This window comes from Sycon ciliatum, chromosome 1, assembly GCF_964019385.1.
Source record: "Sycon ciliatum chromosome 1, ocSycCili1.1, whole genome shotgun sequence".
Lineage (NCBI taxonomy): Eukaryota > Metazoa > Porifera > Calcarea > Leucosolenida > Sycettidae > Sycon > Sycon ciliatum.
In genome coordinates, this window is record NC_088643.1 from 15,901,869 (window position 1) to 15,918,072 (window position 16,204).

The 16,204-nt window shown below is 47.4% G+C and overlaps 1 protein-coding gene across 4 annotated transcripts in view; it reads left to right on the plus strand.

Moving 5' to 3' along the window:
• Positions 1-16,204, plus strand: part of LOC135815012 (uncharacterized) — a 108,407-nt gene that overhangs the window by 56,935 nt on the left and 35,268 nt on the right. For 2 of the 4 annotated variants that reach the window (XM_065328229.1, XM_065328247.1), the window contains exons 4-7: positions 3,801-4,427; positions 9,805-10,377; positions 12,166-12,334; positions 12,517-12,581. In XM_065328229.1, coding sequence (XP_065184301.1) covers positions 3,801-4,427; positions 9,805-10,377; positions 12,166-12,334; positions 12,517-12,581 — 1,434 coding nt within the window. Of the gene's footprint in view, positions 1-1,990; positions 2,091-2,286; positions 2,440-3,800; positions 4,428-9,804; positions 10,378-12,165; positions 12,335-12,516; positions 12,582-16,204 lie in introns of those variants that run through there. The other 2 variants (XM_065328254.1, XM_065328238.1) reach the window with 2 other exon arrangements.

Below are 16,204 nucleotides of genomic sequence, written 5' to 3' on the forward strand. Positions count from 1 at the left end.
ACTGGAGGAGACGAGCAGGTGGCAATACTGGAAGTGACAACGAACGTAAGTGGGAGAAGGCGTGGAAGACCACCACGAAAGCCATTGATCAAGACAACGGAAGAATCAGACACCGGAAGAGTGACCAGGCGGTGTGTTGGAAGGGACGAGTCAGGACCTGCGGCATCGGAAGTGACTTCAAGGCGACTGCCCAGTGGAAAAGACGGGTCAAGAGCTGCGACAAAAAAGGCGCAAAAAGAGTTACAAATAATAATTGTACATAACTCCTAGATCCTATGCCTAGGCTCTGGCTTGGCCGACGTCAAGACAGCAAATCTACATACAGAACTGTGCCCACACCAGCCATACATGTACACTGCGCTAATATCACACTGCTATAATTATGTCGTCTAGAATAGCCTCCTGCCTACAACATCCACACACACATTCAAAATGATTGCTCACCACCTCCTGCCCACACCAGCCACACATTCTGCGCTAACATTGCACTGGTAGCACCTGCCTTCAACAACCACACACTCTGCACACAGCCTCCTGCCTAAGATAACACCGCTACTACGCTAGCCCCCACATTCTCACAGTTTTTTCATACCTTCTCCCGGCATAATAATATTATGATTAATAATTATTATACTGCATGGCATGGTCGGCACCCAACCTTCATGTTGCCTGATTATTGCGAGAGCATGAAACTTCAAGCCGCAGCAAACTATCAGTAGCCTTGATTGTCCTTGTTCTTCTGTACAGGACTGACTGTCTGGAGTCGTGTATTGAGTCTGTGTTGAGTAGGTTCTCGCGTGTTCTGCTTCGTGGAAGCGCTATAAGTATCTAGCTTCCTGGAAATGTGATGCCAGGCTTTGTGCAAAAGCAGGCCGCTACTGCACTACATGTAAATGATGTAGGGACTAACTAGTCGTAGTAGTCCTTCCTACATGCTTCCATGACACCTGCCTGCTGGCCTCAGGCGCTTTGTCACGGTAACCAGGTAACGAACTTAGACTAGCAAGCACATAATTATGTAAGAGCGAGCACAAAGTCAGTCGTTGCTCTGCATTGGGGTGTCGCAGAAACGAAAAATAATGAGAACCTGGCTCTCCGCCTCCCTTCCCCTTTTCGCATTTCCCTTGCCTATCCCTTGTTTTTGCTGTTTTCGTCGTACCTTTATTCCAAAGTCGCATCACTAACAGGCGTCTATGCTTCCTGAGATTTATACTGCTAGCAGCATTATTATGAGGAAAAAGGAATGGAACGATTGTTGAGTAGCAGAGGATGCTATGGTGATACATTTACGTAAATTACGTCAAAGTACTGTAAGTCTGGCCTTACACTTCGAGCAGACCAGAGTACGTGGAAAACATAGCGATGGGTGAACCTGATAGCCACGGAAGTAAGTCAGTTGCTACTGGATGCAGGCTAGTCAAAGTGATGAACGAATAATGAATAAACATTTTAACTCTCTGTAGCACATGCAACTGTAAATCAGATCTCTATCTTTCACTGCTCAGAAGTGCTAAAATTGGTGCAAAATGGAGAGTAAAAGAGAGGGTGCAGGTACCACAGTCAGGGGAGAGGGGGGGGGAGGGTGCAAGCACAACAGACTAAATATCACCTGTAGTACTAGGATAGAGTTTGTCCCCAAATGTTTCCACATGAACAAGTTGCTGCTGCTACCAAACTTCAGTATCATCACGTGATGCAGCACCTAAGTTAGTGGCAATAGTGAGCCTGTTCTGGCACTCCCTGGCTGTGTTGCCAGCGCCTCCTACATTACCATCCATTTTACACAAATTGTATCACCTTTGAGCAACACCATGCCCAGTGGGCCAGCAAATGCATTTCACAAACTAGCACCGATCCCCCTCCGCCTAAGTTCTCACCTACCTGTTCACGCTTAGTAACATGCGGCTTTGGCCTAGCGCCATCCTGGACTATGTTACCGTATAAAAGGGGGTACTGCAGGCATTTCCTGTATCATTTTAGTCACCTTGTGATTGCCAGCTGGGCATGAAATTCCTAGTTGTGATGATGTCGTGTCATCCTTCATTGCAAGGACCTATGTGATTTTTGTTATATCTGATAATAGTGATACGGTAAGTGTTGCCTAAATACCCGCTAGTTGGCACCGTTTTAATGTGTGCTCCAGTTCTCTATGTGCATGGTGAATTTGTTCTGAAAATATTCTTATCCTGGTATTAACCTCTCGCAAAAGATGTGCATGATGAATGCGCAACTTGCTTCATTTATTGTGTTGAATCCTGTTATTGGTGATCTCTCCGTTCCTTGTAGAGACCACCGGTGCGGTCTGGTGGTCTGCCAGCACGGTCGCAAGCATCACCTGAATCCCAGGAGCAACCCCAGGAGCAGCCACAGCTAGCACACCAGCAACACCATCAGCAGCAACAGCCTTCGTGGACAAGCATGGACTGCAGCAAAGCACCAGTGAGTTTTGTAGAAAGAAGGACCCACGGGATGGGTGTGTGTGATCTCCGGTAGCCTAAGGGCCCGGTAACACATGCACTTCACTTCACTTCACTTCGGCATCAAGGTTTTGCGACAGCGAGCCTGGTGTCGCTCCAGCGAAACCACGTGTGTATGGTCACACATACAAATAGGGCAAACTCCTACTTTGGCGGAAAATGAGAGTAAAGTGGATTGTGGTGCATACGGCACGGAGAATAGACAAGGTCAATGACTATCTTGCACGCATTTTTGTTGCATGGACATACGCATACAAATTTCTTGTATCAAGTCTATATACAGCAGACCGTGGTCTTTTCCGCTGAAGCGAAACCGCAGAAGCGACAGTTTCGCTCCGAAAATTTTGGAGGAAGCGGATTGGAGTTTCCGCTGAAGCGGAAGTTCCGCTTTTCGCTGTTACCATGGTATTTTTCGCTCCTGTGATGTCGCTTCAGGAGATCCGCTACTTTCGAGTGCATGTGTAACCGGGTCCTAATTGGTAAGGCACTGTCCTGGAAAGAGAGGGGTGCTGGGTTCGAATCCTGCTCGTGGATCCTTCTTTTGCAACAGTTTGAACAGTCCAATGCTGGAGCAAGATTGTTTGTTGAACTGACAAGGACTCATCTAGACTGTAGCTTAAGGAATTTCCCGGAACGTGTATGACCCTTGAGTCTCTTTTGATATTAGGGTACCTGAACTCAAACACAATATTCACCAAATTTTCGGGCATGGCGGATTATCAGGGTGAACACAGTTTTTGACTTCAGTATAACTAGCCATGCTTCTTCCAGAAATATTACTGTGGATGACTTTTCATTGCTTGATTTTTTTAATGTGAATACTATCAAGGTCGAAAGAGATTCAAGGGGGTACACGTTCAGGGAAATTCCCTAAGCTACACTCTAGATGAGTCCTTGTCAGTTCAACAAACAACTTTGATCCAGCACTGGATTGTTCAAACTATTGCAAAAGAAGGATCCACAAACGGGATTCGAACCCAGCATCCCCGTCTCGACAGGACCGTACAGAATAGGTGCTATGTGCATATGAACAGATCTTGCATTGATTCCGTCTCAGTTAGCGTTAGAGGACTTGGATGGATGTGCTGGTTGGATTGAGCAGAATCTGTAGAAATCATTATTTTCCAATGCAGACTTTAGCTAGGCATGTTGGCGTGTTTGAAATACTGGGCTACAGTAGCAGCACTCTTGTGCAAGTGGAAATCATTTCCCTTTTCGGGGTTTCTGAATCACTGTGCTCTTTTGCCGTGTCAGTGACGAGAGCTGGCAATGTATATCGTATTGTTTTGTGATATTCCTGATGATGTGCTCTCCTCGAAACAGACACATGGATCCACTGCATTCTCGATGGCAATGATGCAGCAGCCGCAACAACAGCAGCAGCAGCAACAACAGCAGCAGCAGGCGCAACAACAGCAGCAGGCGCAACAACAGCAGCAGACGCAACAACAGCAGCAGGCGCAACAACAGCAGCAGGCGCAACAACAGCAGCAGGCGCAACAACAGCAGCAGGCGCAACAACAGCAGCAGGCGCAGCAACAGCAGCAGGCGCAGCAACAGCAGCAGGCGCAACAACAGCAGCAGACGCAACAACAGCAGCAGCCGCAACACAAGCAGCAGGCGCAACTGCAGCAGCAGGCGCAACTGCAGCAGCAGGCGCAACTGCAGCAGCAGGCGCAACTGCAGCAGCAGGCACAACAACAGCAGCAGGCGCAACAACCTCAGCAGCTTCAGCAACCTGCCTTACCGCCGGCAGCGATTGGCAGCAATCTACACCGGTCACAATATGGTAAGACGTCAAGGGCATCCTACCCTAGTGGATCCAGTGGCGCAGCAGTATACACTGATACGAGATCGCCGTACCATCGCTTTGGCCACAGACCGGTGCAGCAAGGTCACACATCATACTCTGGATCTTCGGTGAAGGCACTGTCGGGACACCAGAGCAGTGTGAGTAAACAGACACACACACACACGCACACACACACACACACACACACACACACACGCACACACACATGCACACACACACACACACACACACACACACACAAACACACACACACACACACACAAATACACACACACATGCACACACACACAAAACACACACACAATGCAGTATACAGCATGGCATTTGACCCTTGAGTCTCTTTGTGACCTTAATTTACCTCAACTCAAACTAGTCGGGGAGCCGAAGTCTGTAGGATGATTTTTATTTTCGGGGTATGCCACTTCAGAGGGATGACTTGAAACTTCGCACAGAGGTAGGTAAGGATCTCTAGAGGACGATTTCAGAACTTGGCCGTCCCGAAGCTGTGCACCAACGCCGGTGCGAGGAGGTTTGTTCGCTCGTCAACACTATTCCGTTGACGTGATTTCACCATTTTTGCGCCGTTCAGCGCTTGAAAATGGGGAAAATCAGCAGGTTTCGCTGACGTAACCAGACGTTTTCATGTGAATGACTCAACTTTGCTAGATTTTCAAGAGAAACACAAAGAAACACGAAGCGAAGCGTTAAGCGTAAAGTCACTCCGTCGATGAAGTATTCTATTTGTGTCGTTGTGAGTTGTGAAGTAATATAGCTGGTTCGAGTTCGTTGGAGGAGGACATGACTGGTGTTCCTGAAATTGTCGGACACAGCGGCTAGATGACTTGCCATTTGACCCTGATGGTGACAGGCAGGTCCCGTAGAAACTGTCTGTCTCAATCGAGGTGACTCCGAATTGTTTTTACCAATAGTGTTTTGTAGATTGATCATCACTTCAAACGATTTCATGCTAGTCGATGAGCGGATGGACAGCGTGTGTTAAAGGTGGTAAGGCACATACCATGGCACCTGCCTTGAACACAATATTTGATTATAGTACCAGTGAACGTAGTGTTGAATACGAGAAAGGACGACTGACGATATATTATTAAATGCAGGACATATTTTGAATAACGTCTCTTTTTATGTAGAAGTTAGTTCCGTATGCTGCACAATGACATGCTTACGTGGAAGCATTGACATTGTAGAAGATGTTATATTTCTCGCGCAACAACATTTTTTTCTCTTGCGAATATGGCATCTGATGTTTGCTCTTTTTGTTGCTGTTCTTTTTGCCTGACTTCTTCCGTCAGTTGTTTGTGTCTCACCAGTGTCCCCACCCTCCCACCGTTCATGTCTGCCCATCTTCATCCCTTTCTTTCTTGGCTGTAGATATGTTGTGCCTGTTTTTATGCTGCCATGTTGCCACTTGTGGTTATACACCCGGTTTTTCCCTCATTCATGCGTCCGTCGGCGTGAGAGGTTTTTCCCGGCTGGCTCGGTCCAGAGAAATTAATCTGACGGTCCCAAGTGGTGTTTGTCCTGGCCTATTTATGTTATTACAATGTACTCATTCTTTCCTCCTGGGGTCTGTCCCCCCCTGTTGTTGCTCCTAGTTTTCTTCTGCATTCCGGCTCACAACTGGCTGCGGCCTACTACCCTCACTCTGGGGAGCACCGGCTTTGCAAATGATAATGGGGAGAATTTGAGATTGAGATAGGACAAAACAATAGTAAAAGCAGTGCACCGTAGGAAGATGGAGAGAACTGATAATCGGATTTTAAGGCTGAGCGAAGGGGATCAAAGAGGGGTAGAAGGGAGCTGGAGTGCGGTCAGTATAATTAGGCTGGTGTGTTGACTGCGATGGAGAGATCATAGCCTGTGTCGTGATGTTGGTGTACATGGAGCGAGAACATGTGATGATTATTTCCCTACTTCATTCAGCTTCCCACGGAAGCAGAAAGGTGGTTCTTGACCAGGAAATTGTACGACACCTTGTTCTTGACCTGGCCGGTACGCGAACCCGTCGATTTTTTTCATTCAGCTTTTGTGTGGTGGATTGAGTACTAGTATGTCTAAATTTTAGCCATTTTCGCAAACGCAATCAGTGAATGTGGCGGTAACATGTAGAATGTGATCATTTTAAAACTACATCTATGGTGCATCATATTTATTTGAACAAAGGCTGAAAGCGGATATGTAAATAGTGTAACAGACGCGGTATGCATCGGCACCACCGCATACATCCAGGCAGGACGATGTAGCGCAATATCTGTGTTGAACGGTTTTTGTTCCCTTCATCAAGGAGAACAGTATCCATTGCTCATCCGGTTCGTGATCCTCTACTCTGTGCTGCCAGCGACGTCCGCTTGTTGCTCACATGTGTAGTGCTACTGAGCGGGTTGTCACATTCGGATATGCGTCGGCGAGTACCGTAAAAGCCCGTGATAAGGCCCTGGGCGGAAGCATTCGTGAAGGTCCAGAACATGGGCGTCAATTTGGGGCTGGGTGCTACTGATTGGGTTGTCACATTCGGACATGTATCGGCAAGTATAGTACAGGGTTGGGGTGACCTGTTGCACAAGAATCATCCAGTACTGTAACCTTTGGCCATGGCAACAGCCCATCCATACCTACTCTCCGCAGCATTGATGGTACGGAGCACGACACCAACCGCAGCAAAGCAGAGTGCATGGCCGAACACTTCACCAACAATTGCAGTCTAGTTAACTAGGGGCAGACGACCTATCCGCCCCATTTCCTTACGTCCGACCACGCACTAACCGCAACCTCTGCACTGTCCGGTTTCGCGAGACCACGGTTGCCCGAACCCTCCGGCAGCCCAACTCCACCAAGGCCACTGGTCCAGATGGGATACCTGCCTGCTTCTTAAAATCTTCCTCTGCAGAATTGGCACGACCGCTTTCAAAGCTATTTACATGCTGTCTTCGCTCTGGCACCCAGCCACAGCAGTGGAAGGTTGCAAACGTTGTTCCAGTCCACAAGCGCAAGTCAAAATCGTCGCCATGCAACTATCGACCAGTGTCACTACTGAGCATCCTCTCCAAGGTCATGGAGACTTTAGTCAACAGGGCAATCAGAAACTTCATGGAGACGAGCTACGTCCTGTCAGAACGCCAATTTGGCTTCCGTCGCGGCCACAGTGCCGCAGACCTGCTGACTGCTCTCCATTACCAGTGGGTGTACACCACATGAGATAATGGGGCTTCTCGAGTGCTGGCCATCGTCATTGCTGGAGCATTTGACTGCAAGGTTGTCACACACTGGTGTATTCCAGAAGGCTAGAGTGTATGGCATCTCGGGAAGCCTGCATCGGTGGCTCCAAGACTACCTCTGCAACTGCACACTTCAAGTCCTCATCTCCGGCGAGACATCAACCAGACGCCCAGTTAAGGCTGGGGTGCCACAGCGCAGTATCCTGGGCCCCACCTTATCCTTGGTCTACGTCAACGACCTCGAAGACCACCTCCCAATCGGCTCCAACCTCGCCTCATTCGCCGACGATACAATCCTATACACCGAAATCGCAACCAGCCCAGGACCACATGCCTCCCCCTCAGGCTGTACGACTATCCATCGCGCATCCCCATCAGATACAGAATGTTCTTCCTGCAAAACCTCGGAACAATGTGAGCCGAGCCTTTCCCCACTTCGTCATCCCCATTTGGAACCAGCTACCTGCCTCTACCATTCCCCACCCATTCCACCCAAAGAACATTCAACAGTTCAAGACAGCAGTTTACCACCATCTCCTCAGAACGAACTGGCACTGGGCCACTCATAGCATACGAGAGTAAGAGGGCACGGCGTCCTACCTGTGGGAACTGCGTCCCACGATACCAGAATACACTCTCAGTCTCACAGCTATCATAGAAAAAACACATTCTTGCTCATCAGTCTCTCAAACAACAACGACGACATTGTCACGTGCGCATGCGTAATATCCCGCATGCACACACTGACTCAGAACATAGTACAGTACTACACTACCCTGCTTGGACGTAATCTCTCCTCACAGACAGTCTCCCCTTGAATTTTAAAGACTAACAGTGTTCACGCAAATACTGAACTTATTCTTTAGCTCACTGAGCAATACAATCTTTTCATTCTCTTTCCTCTGTTTTCTTTTTCCACTTAATCCTGCCTACCCGATCCCCCTTTGATGCGTCCATGGAGCTATGAAGCCGAGACCTCTGGTCGGTTGAGCTTAGTGGGCCCCACCACCACACTCCATTATTCACCCCAGTGTCTGGAGATAATATGGATTTTGTAGAATAAAAAGAAGAAGAAAATGTCATGCTTTGAGAAAGTAAGCTTACAGCGTGGTCATCTTCTGCACAGGCGCATAGTCACTGATTTGTAGCGACCTCGCTGCATGACGTCAGCTCCCTCACTAGTTATACGCATGCGCATGAAACATTTCTTCGTTTTTGTTCTATAATTAACAATAACTATGCGACAAAGTTGCCCTCTCCTCGGAGTTGAAATTATTAGGCCCCAGGGTGGTATGTCCCGGGATTCATCTGTCTCCCCGTGAACAGGTACGACCTCTGCCATCCTGGGTGCCTAACGATTTGGAAGTTTGAGCGTGCCCACCTACTTCTCAAACCGAGAAGTTGACTGAGAACGAAAATGTTTGCGCCACAAATCCTTGAGAATTGTGAATTTGATCGTCTAACAAAATGCGTCCTCGCGAAGTCCGTGCTCAGCTTCGGGACGGCCAAGAGCTCGAAAGCCCTTCTCTGATAGGCCCATGACCCATTGCTGAAGAGATCTTGTACTCCATCTTGCCCGACACGGAGAGTCACATTCTTGAAGGTCGGCGCCCGGAAAAAACATTTAAAATACGGTCTCTTTGATGCATACGAAAACTAACAACTATTCAACAAAATTTTCAGGCATGGCAGATCATCAAGGTGAAACCAGTTTTGACTTTAGTATAACTAGGCATGCTACTACCACTAATATTACTGTGCATGACCTTTTATTGCTGGAGAAAGGTCAAAAGAGATTCAATAGTCTTAATTAAACGTTGAGCGGAAATCCCTAAGCTATGGTCTAGAAGTCTCCTTGTCAGTTCAACAAACAACCTTGATCCAGCATTGGATTATTCAAATTGTAGCAAAAGAAGGATCCACGAGCGGGATTCGAACCCAACATCCCTGTCTTTCCGCAACAGTGCCCTACCCATTAGGTGCTATGTGCATATGAACAGATCTTGCATTGATTCCGTCTCGGTTAGCGTTAAAGAACTTGGTTGGATGTGCTGGTTGGATTGAGAAGAGTTTGTAGATGTGTTGCAAAGGAGACTATAGCTAGGCATGTTTGTGTGTTTGGAATACTGGCCTATAGTAGCAGTACTCTTGTGCAAGTGAAAATCATTTCCCTTTTCGGGGTTTCTGAATCACTGTGCTCTTTTGCCGTGTCAGTGACGAATGCTGGCAATGTATTCTGCAATTTCATTGTGATATTTCTGATGATGTGCTCTACTTGAAGCAGACATGTGGATCCACTGCATCCTGGATACCAGTGGTGCCGCAACAACGGCAGCAACCGCAACAACAGCAGCAGCAGCCGCAACAACAGCAGCAGCCGCAACAACAGCAGCAGCCGCAACAACAGCAACAGCCACAACAACAGCAGCAGCCGCAACAACAGCAGCAGCAGCCGCAACAACAGCAGCAACCGCAACAACAGCAGCAACCGCAACAACAGCAGCAGCAGCCGCAACAACAGCAGCAGCCGCAACAACAGCAGCAGCAGCCGCAACAACAGCAGCAGCAACCGCAACAACAGCAGCAGCCGCAACAACAGCAACAGCCACAACAACAGCAGCAGCAGCCGCAACAACAGCAGCAGCAGCCGCAACAACAGCAGCAGCAACCGCAACAACAGCAGCAGCAGCCGCAACAACAGCAGCAGCAGCCGCAACAACAGCAGCAGCAGCCGCAACAACAGCAGCAACCGCAACAGCAGCAGCCGCCACAACAACAGCAGCAACAGCCACAACAACAGCAGCAACCGCAACAACAACAGCAGCCACAACAACAGCAACAGCCGCAGCAACAGGTACATGTGCAGTGCTAGTTTGGTCTGGGAATGAGAGTCATGTGTGATTCGTCCGTGGTCTGGTTGTCTTGGTCTTGGTCATGTGTTCTGTACATACTATTAGTCCCTGATTGGTCGTCCCGATTTGTCGTAGCAATATTACTGCTTGTTCTTGGTTGTTTCTTCGAGTCTTTTCCCTGGAGTCTTTCCCGTTGTCTTTTTGTCGTGTCCATTTTGGTCTTTCTTACCCGTTCTCTCGCCCACCAGTTTGTGAGTTAGTTATTCTCCGTGATAAATAACAGTGTAATATTCTTGCCGAACCTAATGAGTCGGAGAGTCGTTGTGTGGCGGGGAGCGGGGGAAATTCCACCACATATATACACACACATTTTCTACTTATTTTTACTAAGTCCACTATGCTCCCAAATAGATGCGGAAAGTGGTGGCGGGGCCCTGCTGCTCAGCCGACCCCGGTGGTCTCGGCGTCTGCACAGACAAAGCGCGCCAAGAAAAATAGAGAAGGACATAGGGGACATAAGAGAGAGAGAAAAGAAAAACAAGACGAGAGCAAGACATGTACACGGAAGTGCAGTGCACACGCATCCACTGCTGAAGGATAAAGATAAAGGATACATGTATGTTGGATAGGGAAATAGGGGTCAATCAGAACAGAGCTGAGGAAGTCAAAGCTACGTCAGTCACAAGAAGGGTGGACATAGTTTGAAGAGTTTAACATTTGTTTTGATGTTGTCACCCTGGAGAAAGGCAATCTGCGGCGCTATGTGCTTCAGTGTGACAGGGAGCTCCTGAAGGTGGCTGCGCCAATTCTGTGGCCACATCTGGATGTCGCAACGGACTTCTCATAGGTGGTGAAGTGTGGGCTTCAAGACGAACACCTCTTGGTGTGGACCCAGAAATCCTGGCATGGAAAGTTTGTTTGGCAAACGGAACAACCGACCAGCGAGAACACGTGGTGTTGTCCGACAAATGGCTGGTCTCAAGAAGACCACAGGAAGCCTGACCATTGCGGCACAAGACCAGGCTTTGGCTCCTTATCTGCTCCATGCCAAAATCTTTCCTGAGGGCAGAAGCCCGCAGTGTCGGATTTGTGGGAAGGCGGGGGTGTTGGTTGCTTTATCCTGTGCCATTGTTCAAAGCTCGCTAGACGGGATTACTTGGAGTGTTACAATCGGCTGGCCTCTTTGGTCCACTGGTTGCTCCGTTGTGTGTATGGGATATCATGTGAAGACAAGTGCTACAAGCACCATTGTGATCCGGTGATGGAGCATACCAAAACCGATGCCCCGAGGATGATTTGTCTGAAGCTAGGGATACTTCAGACTTCACGGGGGAGATGAAAAATACTTGAATATTCGATCGGAGAAAATCAGAGTACTCGACCTCGGGATCTCAGTGCCAACTTTCAACCCACCCAAGGATGATGTGTCTGAAGCTAGCGATACTTCAGACGTCAACGCCTCTCCACAGGATGTAGCGGAATCACAGCCATTCCGTTCCCCGGGACGCAGGACACATAGGACAAGACTGGTTTTTTTACATTATTTATATTGACAAGACGGAAAAGCGAACTGCAGAGACGAACAGGAAGACTGACAAAAGGACTCTCGATTACAAAATCTCGCATACTCGTATCACACGTACACGTGACTAGAAGAGACAGTTTGGCGAATGCCATCACACAGGAAAACAACACATCATTTTACAACACCGGCCAGAAGATCAAGATTCTCTGGGTATTCACCATCTATTTCTCTCCGTTTTTCTTCTTTTTTGCTGTTTTACTGCAAGTCTTATGCACAGATGATGACTGACACCGTGCTAGATGCATTGCGTGCCACTGACCCTCTCTTCTTAGACGACAGAACTCAGTTAATTCTAACGATGTTGCGTGGCGCCACGCTACGGGGAATAGGCTCCACTGGCAACACCGCGCAGTCTGATCCGAGCAGCACAGGAAGTAAGGCCGTTTGATGTATGCTGCTGTTGTCCAGGGTTGTGGTGGGATATGATTTTGACACGGCGAATGCGGAAGTCGGAATGCTGCTGGCATGCTGGTGTGCACAAACTGATTGTCTGGAAATTGTGAAATTACATTACCAAGTGCGTTTACTGGTGGTTCTTCTCTTGTGTTGACCGCAGTGGCTCAGATGGGAGCAGCTAATCTATCAGCAACAGCAGATACAGGCCTGCCATCGCAAGCACTGGTGAGTGAATGCGAGTCAAAGTGCGACTGTGAAACGCACGTCTGAAATGTGTATGGGTGATTCTATCATTCTATCAGTCGTTATCAGGGAGTAGTACAATACCGGGAGATGACACGGGCACACATCCAGGCGGGCGAGCTTTGCCTCAGGTCACTTTTCTGTGGAGCGCCTAGTCCCGGGAAACTTCACGAAATGTCGTACTTTGCGGACCATTTATCGTAGCATTTCGTAGCATTTTTCAAAAATTTTCATAGAACGACTTCAAGAGAGTGGCAGAATGCTGCCAAGAAGTTTTCGAGCAGTACTTTTTTAAGTTGGTTTTGACGATGTAGGGAAGGAACCCATCAGTCTTTGCTGAGTGATTAGGATGAATCCTACGAAGGATATCAAGTAGCAGCTGGCCTTCGCACGGGTACCTTCAGTGTGTCCAGTATTTACGTGGGCGGCTTGTAAGAGTGAATTATTCTTCCTAATTTAATTTGTATTACTTTTAGTTATTCACGTCGTTCTAGGGGAATAGATAAATGTAATGTTGACGCAAGTTTTAGTCACAATGAACAACATGTTTCAGGTATGGATGACCCGTATGGCTGACCCGTCTCAAGATAGTAAGGCTATTTCGAATCCAGATTCTATAGTCGTCGGAGTGAAACACAAAACGAGAGAGCTTGGAAGCTCAGGGCCCTACGCTATGCTTTTTTGCCTTGACCTAGACAAAAAGAGCATAGGGATGTTATAAATTCTTATAAACTTCTACTTTTTGTTTTAGACATAACCTGGGATTCGAACCGGCACTATCGCCCTGCAGGCATCCCCCGATACACTTCGCATACATACTAATTCCAAGTTGCTTCACGTTATGATCTTGTATTTGAAAGCCCTATTTGAATATGCATTGCGGCCAGCCGTCTTTGATTGTACGGTACGGTACGGGACAGGTACGGGACTAGTACGTGACAGGTACGGGACAGGCACGGTCGAGGGTAATACGACACCATGTACTGCCTTGATGACGGCTAAAAAAGAATAGGGATGTTATAAATTTTTAAATTCTCCTATTTTTTTCAGGCATTACCTGGGATTCGAACCCGCACTATCGCCCTACATGCATTCCCCCATACACTTTGCATTCATACTCATTCTTCCAAGTTGCTTCACGTTATGATCTTGCGTTTGAAAGCCCTATTTGAATATTGCGGCCAGCTGTATGTGGCCAGCTGTGTTTGATGGTACGGTACGGTACGGGACAGATACGGGATAGCGCCAGGCATGTCACAAACACACAAACAAATAACAACCAATTTAAAGCTGTGTGGACCCCGGCTAGCGCCAGACGTTACTGAAGTAACGTCTTCTGCATAGCTACGGGAATATAATAAATTTTATACTGCTGAGGCAGCTATTTGCAAATGTCACTATGACGCACGTCTGTGTCAAGCAGGGAGTAGCACAATGGTACACTGGTACTATGCTACTCCCTGCTACAAAGCCTGAGATGTCACGCGTTAACAGGAACTGGTGGTGATGATAAAGGCAGTGTGGAATAATGTACAATGTTACTGGTGCAAGTGACCATGGCGTGTAAGTCGTGTATGCAGGTAATCAGACCAAGCGTAAGAGGATAAAGATAGCCTGCTGACGTACTACTACTAGTACGTGTGCTTATTATAGATACTTTGTGTGACTACTAGTTGTATGTGTCTGCATATTACTATACGTAATAGTACGTAATTGCTTTTACTACAATTTGTACTTTGTGGGGAGCTGCGTGACGATGAAATGTGGCCACCAAGAGCGTACGCAATCAGAATTGTGCAATATCATTACGTAGAGGATATAACCCGAGTCAGAGGGTTATACCGGTTGAATATAAATCCCGACTGCGATAGCAGGAGGGATTTATATGAGGGTACGGTATAACCCGACTACGAGGGTCATATCCTACTTATGCCAGGTACCCCTACGCATTTCCAGAACAGCGAACCTATTTGGAGATCTCCTACATCATGCAGTACATGAACATCTTCTGATTACAGCTTGACTCTTTGGGAGTAAGTGTTACTATAATTATGGTACAGTGCTGATTTTCACATGCAGCATCTTACAATCAGTTTTGCTTACTACTTGCAAGTAGGTGCATTTGCATACACTGTTTTGTATCACTGTGTTACATTTCTATGCAATCTAGCATTTTCCAATCGGGTTGAAGTACACTCTGTATTATAAACTTAGTTACAAGGGAGACGTCTGTTGATGATCTTCAACTCTTCGAAGTACAATGTACATTGCTGACCCATTTGGGATACTTCGTGGTTATTCGACGTTCTTTATCCTCAGATTCAGTATAATAGAATACTCTGTAGACGAATTCCAGGTCATTCTTCTTTTCCATTGTGTACTGTTCCTCGTCAATGTGCCGTTCTGTGTGGAGTGTACACGTGCATGTGGCGTCTGTTGTGAATGGTCCGTGCGCTGGAGTACTGCCGCCGTACAAGTTCACTGCCTTTCAGGCAGTGGACATTTACGGTGGCAGTGCCCTAGCGTACGTACCGTGCACCGGGATTTATATTCGATATAAATCCCGCGCGGGATTTATACTGGCCAATATAACCATGGCTAGACGAACGCTGATTGACTAAAAACAGGCCCTCCGTACCGTACCACGGTATAATCCATGATTATAACCAATTTTACTTTTATGGCACCGTGGAGTCGTGTACAGCGTACAATGCCACAAGTCATCCCTGTGTTGCATTCATGTTATGCAAATAATCACCAGGGAGTACAAAAGGTGATCATGTCAAACACAAAAGGATAAAGACGAATAGTTGTATGTATGCGCACGTGCGTGCGCGTGTGTGGTGTACAAGTACAAGAGGGTGTGTGTACATGTATGTGTGTGGGTGTAATTGCAATTGGCGTTGGGCAGGCAGACTTCGCAGCCGCACCCAAGTCGTCGCTCTTCCTCTTCTGTCCACGGGTTCTGTGAGTTAAAAAAGCAACAAAGCAACCAGGCCTGGCCTCATTCAGTGCTGAAAACAAGTGATCTTGAACATTATGTTCAAATCTATACAACTAAATACGTTTCGAAATTTTCGGAATGAGTTTTCCAAAGTGTTGCAGTCTCTAAAACGTTGAGATGAAGTAGAATGGTAGACGAATAGGTATAGTTTCGAAATATCCCAGCTTGGTGGGGTGTTTGAGTGGGTCCAAATGAGAAACTCAGGTTTGTGTTACACCATGTCAAGATGAGAAAATTCCATCACGTTACTTACCTAGGATAGCGTCCTCCATGTTCGTCACCCCCATCCATTTTGGAGAGTCGTTACTTGGCGGCAGTGTGGATGATGTACCAGACTAGCTCCCAAAAAAGGCTCGAGCAGAAAAGAACAAGTGGCAGCTTGTCACGAAGGGATACGTCTGGTCTTCTCGTCACTATTCGAAGGTTTCTCAGCGCTGTCATAAGAGCAAATATTTGAATTTTCGCGCGGTTTGTGTTTTTTTTTTGTGAGGCAAAGCTCGTAACCCCAGATGTTTGCCCGTGTCATCTCCCGGTAATGTACTACTCCCTGGTCATTATAGTGGTACTGCTTGATGTATATAGTTTTCCCATGGCATATGTG